The sequence below is a fragment of the Cryptomeria japonica genome, chromosome 7, assembly GCF_030272615.1.
Source record: "Cryptomeria japonica chromosome 7, Sugi_1.0, whole genome shotgun sequence".
Lineage (NCBI taxonomy): Eukaryota > Viridiplantae > Streptophyta > Pinopsida > Cupressales > Cupressaceae > Cryptomeria > Cryptomeria japonica.
The window spans coordinates 405,647,266-405,667,162 of record NC_081411.1 but is presented as its reverse complement, the minus strand read 5'-3'; the positions used below and the strand labels follow the sequence as shown (position 1 = coordinate 405,667,162).

Below are 19,897 nucleotides of genomic sequence, written 5' to 3'. Positions count from 1 at the left end.
TAAAAAAAGATTTATTCTTTATTTTAATGAAGGTTCATTAGCATCATGTACGGTTTATAACATATAATCTTATGTCTGTTAATCATAAACCACCCATTTACTATTATTGTAATATCAACATATTGCCCACATATAAAATAAAGTAATAACAATGAAATGAAATCTAGAACTTACAGATCCCAACCTCAAGACATGAAATTTCAGATCATATAAGTTTTTTTTTCAATCTATAAGCTAATTACTTATCTTTTATCACATAATGTTCATGATTAAAAATAAACACAATTAAAAAAAAAAAAATACTATAGAAAACTCATACTATAATAATTGATTATAACTTCCAAATTAATTATTTAAAAAAAAATTTAAATATCATCTTTCTAAATAAAAAAATTGATCATTGCAACATGAAATCAACTTTTAATGCATCATAATAAAACAAATTTAAATAAGAAATTACTTATTAAGAGTTTAGTGAGCCTTCTAATTCAAAAATACAAGATGCCCTAACTATTTAAAAAATAATAGATCTGATCAACAAAAGCCATGTGATGGTGATGGAGACATTTGATTAAATTCTTGAGGTCCTCAATCTCCAATTTAATGTGATTTAAAGAACCAAAGACTTTAGCGTATTCCTCAAAATTTATTTGATTTCTGATTGGAAAAGGATCAAAACTGGTTTACGTAAAATTTATCGTGACAGTTTGGCCGAGTGGTCTAAGGCGCCAGATTTAGGCTCTGGTCCGAAAGGGCGTGGGTTCAAATCCCACAGCTGTCAACTTTTATCAGATATTTTGCTAAATTTATTTATGACCATTTTAAATATAGTGTTTTTTTTCCTTGTCTGCGAAGGTACAAATTCAATTTCATCAGCTGGGGTTAACCATTTTTCCAGTTGAGCTTTTATCATCATTCTTGGATCAACAGAAGTTGAGTAAGAAAGCCAATTTAGTATCAATCCATTTCACAGCACAATGTGCTTTCATAGCGTAGAAAATTAACTTTTACAGGGTTATAACGTTAAACTGAAAAATTTAACCACAAATATCTATAGTACAGTTCTCAGTGGTATAATGCAGACGCTAGAGGGAGGGGTCGAACCTCCGACCTTGTGGTTAACAGCCACACGCTCTAACCAACTGAGCTACTCCAGCTGATGCATGCAAGCAGTTTTCTGCAACAAATTTTATTAATTTTAAAATATAAAAAAATATATATTTGTATTCAATTTTAAATAAGGGTGCATTATCATCATGTACAGTTTAGAGGCTTATCAAAAAGACCTTACGCAAAGATTCCAAAATTGTAGCCATTTGACATAGAAAATTGAAAAAAACATGTTTGACAGTAGAAAATTCAAAAAAACATGCGACTACTCCTCAGATGATGTCAAATTAAGACGATGGTGCAGACTGATCAAGACAAGAGAGACAAGCTTGCGCATTCCAAATGCTTTGATATAATACCCTAGTTGTTCTCTAATGTAGCACACTACATGATGCTTTGAATTATTTCTGGATCTCTTAATTACAATGACACAGACTGATCAAGAAAAGAGAGACAAGCTTGAGTATTCCAAATGGTTTGATTTTAAAGCAACAGCATGATATTCATAATATCCTAATTGTTCTCTATTGCAGAACGCTCATGATACTTTGAACTATTTCTGGATCTCTTAATCACAATGACACAGACCATAGTACCATAGTCCAACTATTCATTAGATAAGGTCATTTATAGCCTAGGTATGCCATTTTATCATCCTAATTTCATAGTTCACTCAATTGCTAGTTTCTGTTTAGAATTGTTACAACCTAGCAGTGGAATTGCTGGGAGCTGCATGCATCGTAGATAAGTGTCAACGTCATACTCCATGCATTTCATACAATCCTTGGGGGTTCAGCTCATGGCCGTATGAATATTAAGCATCATGATCATTGATTTTTAGGCAATTTATAAAATGGTCAATAGTTCCAATGCGTAGCTCCGTAGAAGTGTATTGCATGTGTAACAAGAACTGGAAAGAGTAAAAAAGACAATCGCCTACATTGTATACAAATGATTTCACCCTAAACATGTTATTGTTTTCCAATACCATGTCAATTGTTTGTTTTGACAAGTCCACACTAGAAGGTTTATAGTTCTGTGTATCTATAATGTTCTTTAATGGTTTTGTTGATTGCAATTTATGGTCCATTCTGCACATTATGGAGCAATGACCAAACGATTAACAATAAAAGTTCAACAATATTATTCTAATCATAAAATTCATGCCAATTACCCCACTATTTGAACTCCAAGGTCTCAACAAAGGCCATGCTCGTCGATCCTGGAGCATGCACAATGATTTCCTAATTATTAAAGCTATGAGATTTCCACAATCCATTTGTATTCTAATGTATTTTTCCGGATTCGATTGTGTGTAATGTTGATGGAAAAAAACACACACAATTGAACCCAGAAAAATACATTAGAATTCCTAATTATTGTCATGAAAAATGAAAAGCGCGTCTAGCTAAGATGAGGCATACATTAAGATGTAAAAGTAAAGTTTGCATTGCACGAGGAGGACAAGCATGATTTAAAAAGGCAAGAATAAAGTTTTTTGTTGAACAACAAAGTATATTGGATAAAATTTATTTATATCTTTGTTGTGAAACAAAGCAGTTTGGCATATACATTTGTGCATATGGAGATTTGAAGTTGTTTGTTTTAAAGTAATCTAAGGACATTAACTAAATTAAAGAGAATTTTAAAAACAACCACAAAGCCTCAAATAGTCCAGACAATTTATGCAGACTTGAAGTTTTTTGTTTTAAAGTAATCTTAGGACATTAACTAAATTAAAAAGAATTTTAAAACAATCACAAAGCCTCAAATAGTCTAGACAATTAACTAGATTTGATGGCATCATTCGAATTGTACAATGCACAACAGAAGCGCAAAAGTATCTTACCCTTTATGCCTTGTGTAATTAGATGCTATCAATGCTCAGTGTGCTTTGCAATCCAGAAAACTTGTAAATCAGCTATGCTAAACACACATTAAGGAGAACAAGGAAAAACATCATTCAATGAATGAACAATGTGTCATAAAAGAAGAGAAGCCCAAAAGAAGAAAACATATATATCAAGCATTCGATAGTAGATCAACTTTATCAATTCTCATATATAATGAATGAATTGAAACTATTGAATAGGAAATTTAAAACACTTCAAATAGCTGTAATTAGAAAGCAAACAACCTAAATTTGTATTTGAATCTATTCTATGCTCTAATTAAAAGTTGAGACAGTTCTACAACCATGATTTTGAGAGATCAATATTATATAAGTCTTAGTAGAATGATGAAAAAGGTTCTACATATACTATATTAAGTCGTATTTCATCTATGGACTCACATGGCCAATTATTTTAGAGATGGTACTATTTAAAAATATCCTCAAATCAACATCAATAGAATATAATTATATCTAATAGTGTAGATAATAAGTCAGAATATCATAATATAGAAACTAAATAAATTGGAACATAAAAAATGATAGTTTGTCAATTATGACATCATCGTTAGCAATTAGAATGAATAAACACAAAATTTTTTTGCTAAATTCCATTTTTTTAAGGACTAGTACCTAATTTTTTAGATAAGAACTGCCATAAGGCAAAAGATAAATAAGTACTCGCAAAAGATAAATAAGTTTTTTAAAATTACAATTATAATTAGTCAACAACTAAGCACTATGATTCCCATGTCAAAGTAAGAAACTAAGCACTATGATTGCCATGTCAAAATAAGGAAAAAAACTTTGAAAAAGGTCATCTTTCTGCATTGTTCATTTAATTGTTAGCAGGGTTCTATTATCCAAACTATTTCTGCTTTGCATTTTATTTTATTGTAAATATCATTTTTTGTTTATATTATAATGTTTTTGTTGCCTTTATGTCATCATAGATGCCAACAAGAATGTATGTGAAGTTTTGCATGCCAATTCTCTTTCAAATTCACTACTATATAATTGAACTGATATTTTCTTTTCTGAAATAATATGTTATTTTCTTTTTGTAGTGGCTTTGTTTTTCGACTGATATCTAAACATTACCCTCCCCTCCCATCCCAACACAAGGCAATCCAACTCAGGCAAAGTGTTTTTTTGTCAGATGTTGTAGTTGCAAGTGCCTTTGTAGATGTGTATGCAAAATGTGGAAGCATACATAAGGCAAGTGAACTTTTTGGCAAAATCCCTAGACTGGATGTGGTCTCATGGACTTCAATGATTGCAGGATATTTGCAAAATGGGTTTATAAAAGAAGCCTTGAAAGTTTTAAGCAAACACAACTTGTTGGTGTAAAGCCAAACTGCACAACCTTTTCCAGCACCGTCCCGACCTATGCAAAAATGGGGAGCTTTGGAAGAGGGGATGGAAATCCATCAAAATATAATCAAAAGTGGATTTTTGTCAAATGTTGTAATTGCAAATACCCTAATGGACATGTACGCAAGAAGAATACACAAATCTCATCAACTGTTTCACAACATGCCTCAACAAGATGTGATTTCATGGAGAACAATGATTATAGGATATGCACAAAATGAATTTGTTGTAGAAGCTTTACAAACTTTGAAGCAAATGCAATTGGCAGGTGTTAAGCCAAACTCTACAACCATGCCAGTATCCTCCTAGCCTGCCAAAAAGGGAGATTTGGAACAGGGTATGCACATCCATCAAAGCATAATAGAAAATATTTTTTTGTCAAATGTCATGGTTATGAATGCTCTGATAGACATGTATGCAAAATGTCGAAGCATAAAAAAAGCATACGAACTATTTGAAAAACTGCCTAAATGAGATGTGGCCTCATAGAATGTAATGATAGCAGGATATGCACAAACAGACATGACTATACAGAGGGGTCTACGATGCAGTTTGTGTAATTTCCATCATTACAGCATGCATATGAAAAATTTGAAGCTTTTCAAAGAAATGCCCCAGTAAAATATGGTCTCATCTTTGAATCTTTTTAAAGAAATGCCTTAACAAGTTGTCATGTCATGGAATGTGATGGTTGCAGGCTATGTTGAAGATGGCTTGGAGGCATTCAGAATATTTTAGCATTTAAATATTGGAGTGAATGTATTTGAAACCAACTTTCAACTACATAAAATCATTGAAAATATTCATAGAAAATTAATAATCATACGAAAAGTGCAATGTTTCTAAGTATTCATGAATAAATATTTATAAACCCTAGATGTATAGTTGCTGAGATTCATAGAAATCAAACAATATTTCTCACATAATTCAGTAGAATAGTTATAATTGATTTTATAGAAAAACCTGGTTTCTAAGTACCAGGACTTTCACCCATTGTCACCGAGTAGGAGTATAAAGTAGTGAAATTGTAAATGATGCATAAGAAAAGTAAAACCAATCAAATTATCTACCCTTTTAAGCCCCACTAGTGTGGAAACTCTGCCCATATCCCAGATTCAAATGTCTTTATTTAACACTGGCTGAAAACATTGACAAAGAGATAGAAGTAAACAAAACTGAGTCATACCCGAAACATCATCTGCAACATCAGGAACCACGTTGTATCTACAAAAAATTACCTTGCAAGTTAGCTTGTAGTCTCCCTTACTCTGTCACAGGCCCTGGCGAACATAGCGATCAGAAGCTGAAATGTGACGAAGGGTATCGAGCATAAGAGCGACGGCCAAATCCGCCACTTCATCTGTCAACACATCAGGAGAATAGACCACCGCAATGTTGCGCTGCCTACACTTGGCCAAATCAACCTTATCCACTCCAACGCTGCTGGTGGCCACAATCTCCAAACAAGGAAGAGCATCGATCAGCTCTGCATTAATCTCGTCCTTTCTGCCGCATACCACGCCTCTTATAGATTGAGAGTGCTCTGTCAAAAACGCTTCTCGATCTTTGATATCTTCACTCACTGCTATGAAGGAAATTGGTGTCCAGGTAGGACGCATAGCTATTGCCCATCCCATTCATACATAAAATGAGTAAAATCTGCCTATAAAATCCACTAAAGCTACACGTCTGCACCTCCATGCCATATGGCTTCAGCCCCAAATGCCAACTGCTTGCAAGGGACGCTAACCGAGAACTCCTGTTTTGACGGCCCTGCTTTACAGTTTTCTTGCATTGGGCTCCGCCATCTACAGAATGCCAGCCCTGCAGGCACTAGGTAAAACCTGCCTCATTCCGTGTGAAGGCAACTATATCGCTCTCGAAATATAATTCAATGAGATGGGATAAAATTCATTCATCAATACATTTGTACTAAATCACATCAAACAATTCAAACATTGCAAAATAAGAAACGGCAGGAACCAAAAAATATATACATGCAATGTGATTAGCAGGAGCAAAGATAAGTATTAGCAGCATAACGAATGCCCTCGACAATAGTTCCTTGAAGGGGACAGGAACTAATAAACTATTTGAGGGGTCTTCACTACTAATTAAGAATACCATTATCAAAGAAAACTGTGGCATATAAAAAGCTTAAAGCATTTAGTAAAGCAATCGAATATCTCAAGCATAAACTTTTGTTGACAGAAGGTCAAGGAATCTGTGCAATTAAGTCGTCCACAAAATATATTCCTGCCAAAGACAAGTGCCGGATACACACCTTCTAGTTGAAAAGCACTTAATGCTTCGATCACAGATATATTTCTACCAAACAAATAAGTGCTTCCCTGGGATCTACACTGTACTCTATCTCTTTTCTCTTTACTGGATAAGTGATTTGTTTTACCAGGGCTGAAAAAAGAGGCTGTTTCTATCTAATTGGCGAGTGGCATATTCAGGTAAAATTCTGTATCCTAATTACTCAGAATGTGTGACAAGATTAGCTGTAAAACATGGATGGGTACATCTCATATCCATTCAACGATGCCCAAAATCTTTGAAAATAGGAGGAATATGACATCTCGTTGAAGCTTCTCTTGCACATTAAACAGTTACTCTTTTTCGTACTGTTGCACCAGATGTTTCATTGGAATGTAAAGCTACAATAATATGCGTTCAATATCCTCTTATGCCATTTGGTATGTAGTTACTTGATGCAAACGTGAATTGAACAATTCAAGACATAGAGATGACTTCAACAGATAGCGTATAACATTCCCTTTGAATCTACAACAACAATATGGTATTGTAGCATGCTTCATCCTCACGTATTGTTATGTTATAGAAAGTAAATTCTGAATTTAAAATAATCATAACGAAAATGTATAATGATGATTCAATGACTTGCCGTGAAAATTAGAATTTCTTAAATTGTTGATGAAAATGTTAATTCAGTGAAAATAACTAACTTAAGTATCATCATAACATGAAAACGAGTGATTTTGGGCTTTGGGAGACATGAATACTAATAGCAAGTGATTGCAAATGCTAAAGTTATGCTCAATATTCTTTATACCTAATTTTTTTGAGTCTCAAAGTAATTTTTCTTAACCGTTGTCCAATAATAAAGAAAAATTCTTTGGGAGAAACAGTTCATTTAAAACCTCCAAATGATTAGTTGAAACACTAATTGAAGAAATAGAGACACAACCATAGTTGGAGGATTTGCAATATGCAGACTATGATTAATTACAGACTCTCTCAATCTCTCAAACCTTGTCTTCACAAAGTCTAGAAAAACCTTCACGAAAAACAATGAGGAAGGAAATCAAAATTGGCCAAGTTAAAAGAGGAAATCGATGCAAGAATCCAGTCAACTTTGGATGGGAAGTTTTTCAGTGTCAAAAAGACAAAGAGCATAATGCTCTCCACGATTATAATGAAACTCCTTTCATGGAATGTAAGAGGCCTCAACTCCTCTGACAAAAGAGCCCAGATTAAGCGTTAGTTGGATGCATCTGGGGCAGACATAATCTTACTCCAAGAAACCAAGTCTTCTCAGCAAAATTTTGACAATACAGTGAATAAATGGGGAAATTGGAAAGCTATTCATACACTAGCAGTAGGTGCTTTAGAGGGCCTCATCACGCTTTGGTATCCTAAAACCATAGTCATTGAAATGGATAGTTTGGGCACTAATTGGCAGGCAATGAAGGCAAAAAAATTTGATCTCAATTTCATCATTATTAATATCTATGGGCCTACATCGACTTATGAGAAAAAGAGTCTTTTGGATACTCTCACTGCATATATTTTTTTTGATGAATAGGCCCTCTCTATTAATTTAAAATATTAAAGTACATATTCACCAAAAAAGGTCGGGGGATACAAGATCACCCCGCGAGAGTCACACGACCAACAATAGGATTTAAAAAAACCAAATCTATTCATCAAAAAAATTCCTCAAGCAGCCAAAGAAGAGGCAGTCGAGGGACGAGGATCAAGATCATATTTCTTGCCCCATACATCAGCGGGGTCAGGAATCAGGTCCGGCATGGACCACCCATCTTCAGGATCTTTGTCAATTTCTACTTCCTCCTACCTGGGAGGCAAAATCGCCAGAGCCAGGCAAGGAAACTTGGAAGGGGTGGCAGAAGGCCACCTAGAGCCATCACTAGTAGGAGGAGAAAAAGTCACAGCAGTAGTAGAGGGCCACCCTGAGGTAGAGCCACGATGTGGGGAAGAATCCGAGCGACACCTCCAAGCATCATCACTCTCGCTAGAGGAGCAGCAAGGAACCTAGGACCGTGGGGTCTGAGAGCAGCAGGCAGAGTAATTGAGACCGCGACGGTGGCCACGGGATGGAGTGCAATCGGCAGAGACAGAATCCAACAACACTTTAGAAACCACACAAGGGACGTTGCCCCAGTACTGGAGGAGCTCTTGTAAGTGGCCCACCTCCAGGGCCACTTTGTCAGCTTGTATCTGAATCTGCATTAATATATTATTACAAATGCAAGCTTTAGCATAAAGTGAGACATTAATATCCAAAAAGTTGTGAGTAAAAAGAGCTGCATTTCTATCCTTCCAAAGAGTGAATAGGATCTCCATTCTGAAAGCATGTCATGTCTAGGAAAATTTAAAGGGGATTCTAGGTGAATCTCCCAGAACAGCCATATGCCAAGAAAAATGCTCAGGCCGAATCCAGCTCCAGTGTTGTTGAGCTCTTCTACAAAACCAAAAAATGTGCATAAAAGTTTTTGGGTGACCACAAAAAGGGCACTAGGGATTAGGAACCCCCAAATGCTTAAGTCTAGAACCCAAAGGCAACCCTTTAAAAAGAACACACCAAGCAAAGTGTGCAATCTTGGGTTCAGTGGTGGCAGACCAAACAACAAGAAACCTGAATCTTCAGGAAGTCTGAGAAGACTGCAAGTGCCACCATTGGTTGAGGATATGGACCATAGGAAAATGAGGAACCAACCAGAGATAACCCATCTTGGGTTTGTAGCTTGTGAAAGGATTCCAAGGATACCATTTCCAATCTTTCTACCAAGGTCTGACAAACTGAATGCCAAGCTAATGTAACAAATTTGACAGTAAGGCCGAGACCAGAAGGTCATAAGTCTTTCGATTTGGTCGAGACAGACAAAACTGGACTTGGAGGTCCTCCCATGACCGGAGGCTCATAGAAGCTTTGGAAAAAGATCCTTAGGTATTCTAATGCTACGTTTGTGAAAACATAGAGCACTAACACCCTAGATTTTGGCCAGTGGTAACCCTTGCACCTGAAAATGAGGTGACCACCAGAGGTTGCATTGATTCATGGATATCCCATCTTGAAAAACATCACCTGCCCATCGAAGCCAAGCCTTGATAGCTTCCCAAGCAGGCCAGATGCTTTTAAACACAAAAGTACCCTAGATCTGAATGGGGTCTTTCATAATGAGCAGGGTTTGAAAACCAATCCCTTTCCAAGTCGGCCTGTTGGTAGGAAATCTTGAAGAAATGGAATGTTGAAGAAGGATTTTCTAGGCCTCATCGCCAGATAAGGCTCTGATAATCCATTTAGCACATAAGGCAAGCCCTTGTTTTTGGATAGAGATAAGGCCAAGCCCTTTGAACTCCTTGGGATGACAACAATACTCCCAAGCGACCCTATAGAAGCCTTGATGGTCAGACCCAGAGGCCCAAACAAAGTCTCACAGAAGTCTTTCCAACTTCATGTAAGAGGCCTTAGAAGGAGCCCAACATGAGGAATAATAGACATGGGTGACAGCCAACACCTTAGAACAAATTTGGAATTTACCAGCCAGAGAGAGAGGCTTGGTAATCCAATAGGGCAACATTTTCTCAAACTTGGCTAAAACAACATTCCAAAGATCCATAAGTGAAGCTTGAAAGGCAAAGGGAATGCCCATAAATCAAAAAAATTAGCCATGATAAAGCCATTTCCTATCATATTAGAGATTCCAAGGTGGGGCAGGCAAAAAAATCTATCTATAACATTGCATCTTGTGCCATTGAATGGCCAAACCAAAAGCCAAGCAAAAGGCATTCAAACATTGAAGAGCGGCCTACACATTGTCTTCCTCCTTAATGAGAGTGGGGAAGGAATAATCTGCAAAGTGGCCATTGACAAGTTGAGAAGGTGACTCAAGAAGGGAGATATCATGGACACGCCCAGTAGAGATATCATTATCAAGTAAGTAACCAAACCATTCCACCACAAGAACATATAAAGCAGGAGCTAGAGGACATCCCTGGCGAATGGATCTAAAAAGGCCAAAAGCCTCAAACTATTGGTCATTAATGGTGATACACGTCAAGGCATCTCCAAATAACATCTAGACAGTGTATGAATCTGGGACTGAAGCCAAGGGCTTTGAGCATAGCCAAGATAAAAGGCCACTCAATGTGATCATATGCCTTAGCGAAGTCAATCTTAAGGAAGATTACCCATTGTTTAGAGCATCTCGCCTAGTCCATCCCTTTCCAAAGAGAAATAATATTATCCAAAATAAACCTGGACTTGATAAATCTAGTCTGCTCCGGATGAACAACAAGAGGCAGGAGATGGCAAATCTTTAGATCCAAGGCTTTGACAATGATCTTGTACAAGACATTGAGAAAGGTAATAGGCCTCCAATTGCAAATGTCCTCTAGATCCCCAACCTTAGGGATAAATTTGATGTTGCCTTGGTTAATCATTTTTCTCAGGGATTTGGAATGAAAAGCTTCCAGATAGACCTTATGGAGGTCAGGACCAACACATGGCCAAAGAGATTTGTAGAATTTGTAGGGGAAGCCATCACATCCAGGGGCTTTATCATCTACCATAGAAAAATCTGCTTCCTTGAGATCATCAATGGTCAATACAAGATCACAGAAGGCCTGTTGAGACTTAGAATACCATTTGGGAACAACAACTAAGCCATCTTGCAAATCTTGGGCTTTGGCTGGCGAGTCTCTCTATGTTGTGGACACCTTCTCATAATGACAGACAAAGGCTTGCAGAATATCAGGAAGCTTGGTTAGAAGCACCTGCCCGTCTTTGATTTTCTTGATCCCTACAGAGGTATGACAGGCACGCAAAGCTAGGGAAAATTCCTTGGAGGCCCTATTTCCCACCTTAAGCTAGTGTAACCTATCTTTGATTTGAGCTCCTCTAGTAGAGTGGCTATCTACAACTTGTTTCTGATGGCAGAGCTAGGCTAAACAAAGTTGCAGGTTAGAATCAAAAGGATTCAAGTCCAAAGCTTATGTGGTAGCACAAAGAGTTTTGGTGGTCACATCATACGACTGCCTACAGTACATGGCAAGTTATCTACCATAAATGCGTAGAAACCTCACAGAGTGGGTGATGGCATCATGCCACCATGCAATCCAACCAGTGTGATGATGGGGTCTTGGCTCTAAATTCCAAACCCTTTGAGTGTGGGTCATTGTGGTTTGATGATGCAGATGCAGGAGAGACTTGTTGAGGTAGAACTGCATTTTGGAAGGATGTTGCCTAGCTAACTATCAATCAATGCTAAAATTTATGGGGAAGTGATCGAACAACATCACATCAACAAGAGGAGTGACGGGCAGATCATGATCTTCAGAAAAAGAAAAAAAATATTGCGCAGTTATCATAGCATGATCAAGCCTTTTAAGAATTATGTCAGAGCCAGCTCTGAAATTAGACAAAGTGTGTCAGATCCCACCAGGGTAGTAGCGGTTGGTGTTGGGGTTGAAAATACCCAATTTATTATGCATATAGTACCAGGCTTCTCGCTCACCAGTTGTCCAGTGGAAAGGCAAAATTCGGTCCTTATAGGTCGCCACCTCAACCATATTGAAGTCCCCACACATGACCCAAGTTGCAAGTGGCAGATTGTCAGCAATCTAGTGCCATAGGTATGATATATCAACCGCATCATTGGGAGCATAAACATTAACGATCCCAACAGAATGATTATCAATTGACAGCAAAACCTAGACGACGCGTTGCATGGGATCAAAACTGTGAGAAATAACTGCAAAGAGCCAATGAGGTGAAATGAGTGTAACAACTCCACCTCGACCAACTTCATGCTAGGAGGCAAAAACAAGGCTATCTGACCAAATAACACGACATGCAGTATTGAGCATGAAACAAGCAATTTTGACTTCCCGGAGGCAAAGAACATCCTGGCCTACAACACGTTGATGAGCATCTCAAACATAATACTTTTTGGTGAGGTTTATGAAACCTCGAACATTCCATGAGATGTAATTCATGACACAACTTTCATATCTTCCTCGTCCCCAAGAGAGGAAAAGCTATTGTGCAAAAAAACTAAGTCCCCACCAAAAATAACTCATCTTTTTTGAACCACCATCTGCAATCTCAGCATGCCCAAAAGGGTTGTGAGAGCAACGCAGAGAGTGTGGAGTAGAAATCGCAGATACGGCCTGAGGAGTGCACACCCAAGGTGGTCGAATGACACCCTCAGAAGAGTCCTTCCCCTACTGGTCAAGGTTTGAAAGTGAAGTAGAAACTGCCTAGGAAGACAGTGTCTACATAGGAGGTTTCGTCATTGGCTGAGAACTCGAACTGACGGGAGTCTTTTGGGCCGAAGCCGCAGAGTTTTTACCTTTATGAACTATAGTGGTCCATTCATCCTTCTTAGCTCCCTCCACAGGTCTAGAGTCGAACTCCTTAGTAGGGGGTTTTATTTTCAGAGTAGGCAAGGGACAATCCCTGATCTTGTGTTTCGTCGACTAGCACCGATAAAAAATGTTGGGTAGGTTCAAATAAAGCACTTTTTGGGTGAAGGTATTGCCTCCCACTTGGATATCACAGTTTCTTTCAGGTCACGTGAAAGGTCGACCTCAACACAAACCCTCTTTTGAGGGCGAGCATTAAAAAAATAGTCTGGCTCAAGGAAAGCAGTGCTACCAACAGATAGAGCAATGGTTTGCATGAAAGGCCAACAAGGCAAAGGAAGACCGAGGAACTCAACCCAGATTGGTACTCATAATTTTTTGTCATCTGAGATAGAAAAGTCACAAGACTAGTGCTAAAAAACCAAGAGGGAAGACCAAACAGTCCATGGCCCATGGGAAAGGATAGCCTCAACATGGGAAGGGTTTGAAAAGCGAAACAAAAAGAAACCCTTCGTGAGACTTTCGACGCCATCAAGCCAGACTCCATGAGGAGACTAGGCTTTGGTGACCCAATCATGAAGCGTGCTTTCAGGAAGGATCCTACCCACAAAATATCCTATCAAAGTACTTTTCAAGCCACTCACAAGCATTATCAAAATCTTAGACAAGAAGTACAACATTAAGCGAGGACATACCACGTGAAACACTTTTGGAACAAATTTATGAGAGTGCTCGTTTTGAGGCGCCATGAGGGTTTGTTGCAGTAACTCTAGCACTAGCATCAACTGCTGGGCTAAAGTGGGTTGGAGCCATAATAAATGCAAAAATCATGCAGTAAATGCGGCCTAAAGAAAGCAATACGTAATATGCAACCTCCACACTACATATATTCAAAAAGAGGCAGATCTTAAAATAATTTTGGGTGAAGATTTTAATGCTATTGTATCCACAGAAGAAAAAAAAGGTGGTATACTCCCTCCATAGAAAACAATTGAGGACTTCAAACTTTTCATAATGGCCAATGGCCCACAAGACATTCCTCTCCAATCAAATATTTTCACATGGACCAATAGAAGAAAATATTTTTGTAGATAGCTGAGAGACTTGACAGATTTCTAGTTACAAACACCTAAGCTATAGATAAATTTTCAATGCAGTCTAAAATTTTACCACTAATTTATTATGATCATTATGTAATCACATTGCATATAACAAAAGGTAACATTGTATTCTTGCACAAGACATCATTCAAATTTGAAAGGATGTGGTTTAGGCATCCTCACTTTCTTCCTTTACTACGACAATGGTGGATAAGTGCCCTTTTTCATAAAGGCACCAAAATGTACCAAATCCAAAAGAAAATACAACATTTGAAGTCCCATATTAAAAATTGGAATGTACATGTATTAAAAAATATATTTATTCAGAAAGAACAAGTGGCTAAAGAGTTATCAAAGGTTCATGAGCACTTTATCCAACATGGCCTGGACATAAATACTCACTATAAATAGAAACAGCTCCAAGAATCATGGGTGGAGTTAAGAAAAAGGGAGGAAGCTTACTGGAGGCAAAAATCAAGAGAACTTTGGTTAAAAGAAGGGGATTACAACATAAAGTCTTTTCATGCTTAAACCAAGAGAAAAAGAGCAACACAAACCATTTTTTCTATTTAGAATGCTACCATAGGTGAGCCTTTGACAAATACATCAACAATCCAAGAAGAAGGGGTTCAATTCTTCACAAATCTTTTGGACCCCCTAATATAAATAATGGTCGGTATCTGCAGCAAGAGCAAGAACTTCTAGGAGGTCTGCCAACAATTATAAACCAACAAGAATATGACACCTTAATGAGTCCCTTTACTCTAGAAGAAGTTCACAAAGTATTGTTCTCCATGGTGCCAGACAAAGCCTCAGGTCCAGATGGATTCACAACTCTCTTCTTTCAAAAATATTGGGATGTCAATGGTTTTGATTTGTTACAAGTATACGAAGAATCAAGGAGCAGTGGATCAAACTTGAAATCATTCAATGTGACAAACATTACAATATTGCCAAAAACAAAGGAACCAAAAACATTTGCATATTCCAGGCCCATCTCACTATGTAATTCAAATTACAAGATTATCACCAATGCAATCTACCTCAGGCTTCAGTCTCTAATTTCAAAAATTATTTCTCCACATCAAGGTGGATTTGTTCTAGGTCGAGAAACAGTGGAAGGGGCTTTAGTAGCACATGAAGTTCTATATTATATCCACAAATCCAAACTCTCTTCATTCATTGTCAAATTAGATATGATGAAAGCATATGACAAGGTGAATTGGGTGTTCCTCCTTAAGGTATTAAGAAAATTTGGATTCTCAAAGAAGTTTTACAAATGGATTTAGTCATGCTTATCAGGTTCTTGTTTCTCAGTCATCACTAATGGCACACCCTCAGGATTCTGCAATGCTATACAAGCACTAAGACAAGGTGATACACTTTTTCTAGTTTTAATTATCACCATGGCTGAATCCCTCAATAGAAGCATCAAGCATAAAACTGAAGTTATATTATGGCAAGGCATTCATATTCCAAATACAAGCATCTCAATCATACACACCTTGTTTGTTGATGACACATTGATATATGGCAAATCAAGCATAAAAGAGGCTCAAGAAATTAAAAAGGTGTTGAGTGTGTATACTGTTGTATCGAGACAAAGTATTAATGAACACAAATCCAGAATCTATGTTTTCAATACAAGACATTTGGTAAAAAGAAGAATTATTTAATTTTTTTGTTTCCAGCCAGATGAACTCCTAGGAACTTATTTAGGCATTCCTTTTTTCATGGGGACAAATAAAGAAGCATACTGGAATACAGTCATTGAAAGAATTAAATCAATAATAACTACTTGGAAATCAAGGTGGTTGTCTCTTTCTGGGAGTATACTTATAAACTCAGTCCTAGCAACAATACCTAACTATTTTATTGCTTTCCTAAAAGCCCACAATTTTGTTGTAATGAAAATTGAGAAGCTTATCAAGAATCTCCTTTGGAAAGGAAACTTATCTAATGTTAAAAAAATTCCACTCATGTCTCTAGGAAACATGACATTAGATAAATATTCAACAAGTGTGGGCATGCATCAACTATCTAAACGTAACCAAGCTTTTGGTGGAAAACTGAATTGGAAAATGTACACCAAACTGTCTACAATTTGATGTCAAATTATGCAGGTAAAATACTTAGAAAATCCAAATCCACTTAGAGTTTTCACTATCTCAGATCCTCCTGAGGGATCAACGACGTGGAGCTTCATAGTGGCATCCAGGGACACAGTCACAAATTATATTTCATGGCAAGTTTACAATGGAGAAAGTATTCATTTTTGGAATGATTCATGGAATGGGAACATTCCACTAAGGGAAATACAAGTTACAATCATCAATCATAGTCCTCTTTGATTCTTGAGGAACTAGAGTAATAGATTGTTTGTATAGCTGATGTTGAATGTACCTCAGGGAAAGGAATCTAGAAAGACTCTTCAGTTGTCCAAATTTAAGAAGATCAAAAAAAGTTGTTCAAACATTTACTTTCACAAAGACTATTCTACATCAAGAACAAATTAGATGGGATCATTTGGGCTCCATCCGAGGACAAAAACTACTCAGTAAAGCAGGGATAGAGGGCCATTCAAAGTAGAGAGAATTAGCAGCCTTCACAAAGAGCTTATTCATTTTTATAGAACAATATGATCATGCCTAAAGCAGGGAGCTTTGCATGGATAGCTCTCCAAAATAGAATCATTACCAGTGATAGGTTGGTAAAACTTAATATTGCTCAACAATTCAAATGTGTTCTATATGAAAATGAATTTGAAACAGTGGACCATATCTTCATCACATGCCCATTTGCCACACAGTGTTGGAATTATGTCATGGCAAAGATTAATTTCTTTACTCCCAAAACTAACTCCCTTTGGGATTGGTTTTAATCATGGCCTCTCTTGTATAAGACTACAGTCTTTTCCTATATATGGAGGATAACCCTAGTGATGGTGTTATGGTCACTCTAGTGGGAACGAAACAAATGAATTTTCAAAAAAGAAGCAATGCCTATTGAGAAAGTACAAGATATTATTGATACGTCTATCTCTGAAGTTGTGAACACATATCTACAAAATCATAAGTATTGTAGCTCTTTATTTACTTCATGGGATGATCTTATAATGAAAAATTGGACATAAATTTTGTTACCATTTAATGGAAGTCATCATCTTCCCTTAAGAACAAAATTGATAGGAGCCAAATTAAGTGGCATTCTCCATTAGGACAATTTGTCAAAATGAATTTTGATGGAGTGTCAAGAGGAAGCCCCAGAGTTTCTGGTGTAGTTATTTGCATAAGGGATCAATCAGGTGAATTTCTTGCAGGGAAATCACTCTCTCTCCCACATGGGACAAACAACGTAGCCAAATCATGTGCGTTATTGAAAGTTTTACTAATAGCTAAAGAGATGGGCTACAAAAAATTACATATAGAAGGAAATTCATTGATCATAATTAATGAATGTAGAAATAGGAGAAGTTGTAACTGGCACATCAAATCTATTTTACAACAGGCATGGGATATTCTGGATTCATTTGAAGACTACATCTTGTCCCATACTATAGAGAGGGAAATAAGCTTGTTGATCACCTTGCTAACATGGGGGGCGATACTAAGGAAATAGGCACACTAGATGGCAAGTTTAAACTTGAAAACTATCGCGACTTGGCATACTTAATACAAGTTGAAAGGCACATCATTCATCAGATGGAAGATAAACTGGGGTATCAATAACATGGAGGTTATTAATCTAACAAAGGTCGAGAAACTACTAGGTGTGCATAATACGCATGTTATTGATTGCCCAATCAAGAAGCAAAAAGTTTGTGTAATCGCACTTTTGTCTCATCGACACGTTCCTTCTAAATGAGACGTCGTATTTTTCACAAATGGTTTTCACTTTTTTTGGCCCTCATATGTTTTTCCGATGTGGCCCCTCTCGGTGTGGCATGCCGCTAGTCTTACCGACTTGCCTTTGTTCTTAGGTGTGAGATGATCTTTCACCAAGTCCCCTCTTTAATTTTATCAGCTCTTCATGCTTACTCTGATGACCCTTTCTTTTCTATAAAACAGGTGTCTCTTCTCAGCAACGTGACTTGGATTTTGGTGGGATTTAGTCTTTTGGTTATGTCTAGTCAATAGAACCTATTATCTCATAGGGTCGATGAGGGTGCATAAATTATAGGTGCAGGATAGAAGGGAACAAGGGGCCACTATGGTGGTTTTCCCCACTGGTGCTTCATGAGACATTCAATGGCACTATGGGATAAGAGGGCACAATGAGGTTAGTGGACCCCTGCCATCCCGCATAGTTCACTAAGGACAACGAATATAGAGGAAAGAGAAGGGTCGACAAGGGCGCAAATATTAGAGGTGTAGGATAGCAGAGATCAAGGAGCCAAAGGTGTTCCCCCATAGGGGCTATATGCACCACTCAATGGGACTGCGGGATAAGAGGGTGCACACACAATTTATAGAGAAAATATTGCTCAAACTAAAGGAACTCACACCAGAAAAACCCATCTATCTTAGGGACATCAAATATATTTTACAATAGGCATGGGATATTCTAGATTTGTCTGACATCATTCATCAGATGGAAGATAAAGTGGGGTATCAATAACACGCAAGTTATTGATCTAACTGCGGCTAAGAAACTGCCAGGTGTGCATAATGCGCATGTTATCAATTACTCGATCAAGCAGCAAAAAGGTTGTGTGATCATGTGCTTTTGTCTCATCAACACATTCATTCTCAAAGAGACATCGCCTTTCACCCATACTGTTATCACCTTTTTTCGGCCCTCATGTATTTTTCCAATGTGGTCCCTCTCGGTGTTGCGTATCATTGGTCTTGTCGACTTGTGTTTGTTTTCCGATATGAGATGATCTTTCACCAAGACCCCTCTTGACTTTTATTGGTTCTTCATGCTTACTCTGATGACCCTTTCTTTTCGATAAAATAGAGGTCTCTTCTCAGCGACGTGACTTGGATTTTGGCAGGAGTCAGTCTTTCGGTTATGTTTGGTCAATAGAACATGTTGTCTTGTAGGGTCAATGGGGGTGCAAAAATTAGAGGTGCGGGATAGCGGGAAAGATGAGGCCACTATGGTGGTGTTCCCCTACATGGGCTTCATGCGACATTCAATGGCGATGCAGGATAAGAGGTCATAGTGAGGTTAGTGGGCCCCCCGCCATCCTAAACGGTTCACTAAGGATGAGGAATATAGAGCAAAGAGAAAGGTCAACTGGGGCACAGAAATTAGAGGTGCGAGATAGCGAGGATCAAGGGGCCAGAAGTGTTACCCCACAGGGGCTATATGTGGCATTCAATGGTGTTGCAAGATAAGAGGGTGCACACATCAAAACAGAGAAAATATTGCTTAAACTAAGGGACCTCACATGGGATAAGCCCCACCTGTCTTAGCATCGAAGTTCATCTGTTGGATATAACATTTGGAGAGTCTTGACAACATAGTCTTTCTCTTCAGTGAAATTTGGCTTCTAGAATGTCATGAAATGCTTGTTGGCGACCTATTGAGACTATTGTGATATAACCCTATATAATGTAAATTCTTCAATGATAGTGTAAATCTTCTCATATTGTACCTTTGAGCTATAACCGAAGGTTTCTTTCCAGCCGGTATGCTCCTGAACTAGGTTTTGTAATCTTTTTATATATTTAATATATTCTAGTGGCTTGCCATTTTTTCCAAAAAAAAAATTCTTTAAATGAGCATCTTATTTAATTAAATGAGTATTTATTTTATAAATGACACTTATAGCTATGAT

At 37.5% G+C, this 19,897-nt stretch overlaps 1 protein-coding gene and 2 non-coding genes across 3 annotated transcripts; 1 reads left to right on the top strand and 2 right to left on the bottom strand.

The window, feature by feature from the left end:
• Positions 1–701: 701 nt before the first annotated feature.
• On the top strand, positions 702–781 carry TRNAL-UAG (transfer RNA leucine (anticodon UAG)). Its single transcript has one exon. It is a non-coding gene; the product is annotated as a tRNA-Leu (tRNA).
• A 302-nt stretch (positions 782–1,083) lies between these two features.
• On the bottom strand, positions 1,084–1,157 carry TRNAN-GUU (transfer RNA asparagine (anticodon GUU)). The gene has a single exon. It is a non-coding gene; the product is annotated as a tRNA-Asn (tRNA).
• A 4,365-nt stretch (positions 1,158–5,522) lies between these two features.
• LOC131053534 (glyoxylate/hydroxypyruvate/pyruvate reductase 2KGR-like) lies at positions 5,523–6,012 on the bottom strand. Its single transcript, XM_057988150.2, has one exon. It carries the CDS (start codon positions 6,010–6,012, stop codon positions 5,647–5,649), a length of 366 nt encoding a protein of 121 aa, XP_057844133.1. The 3' UTR covers positions 5,523–5,646.
• Positions 6,013–19,897: the final 13,885 nt, after the last annotated feature.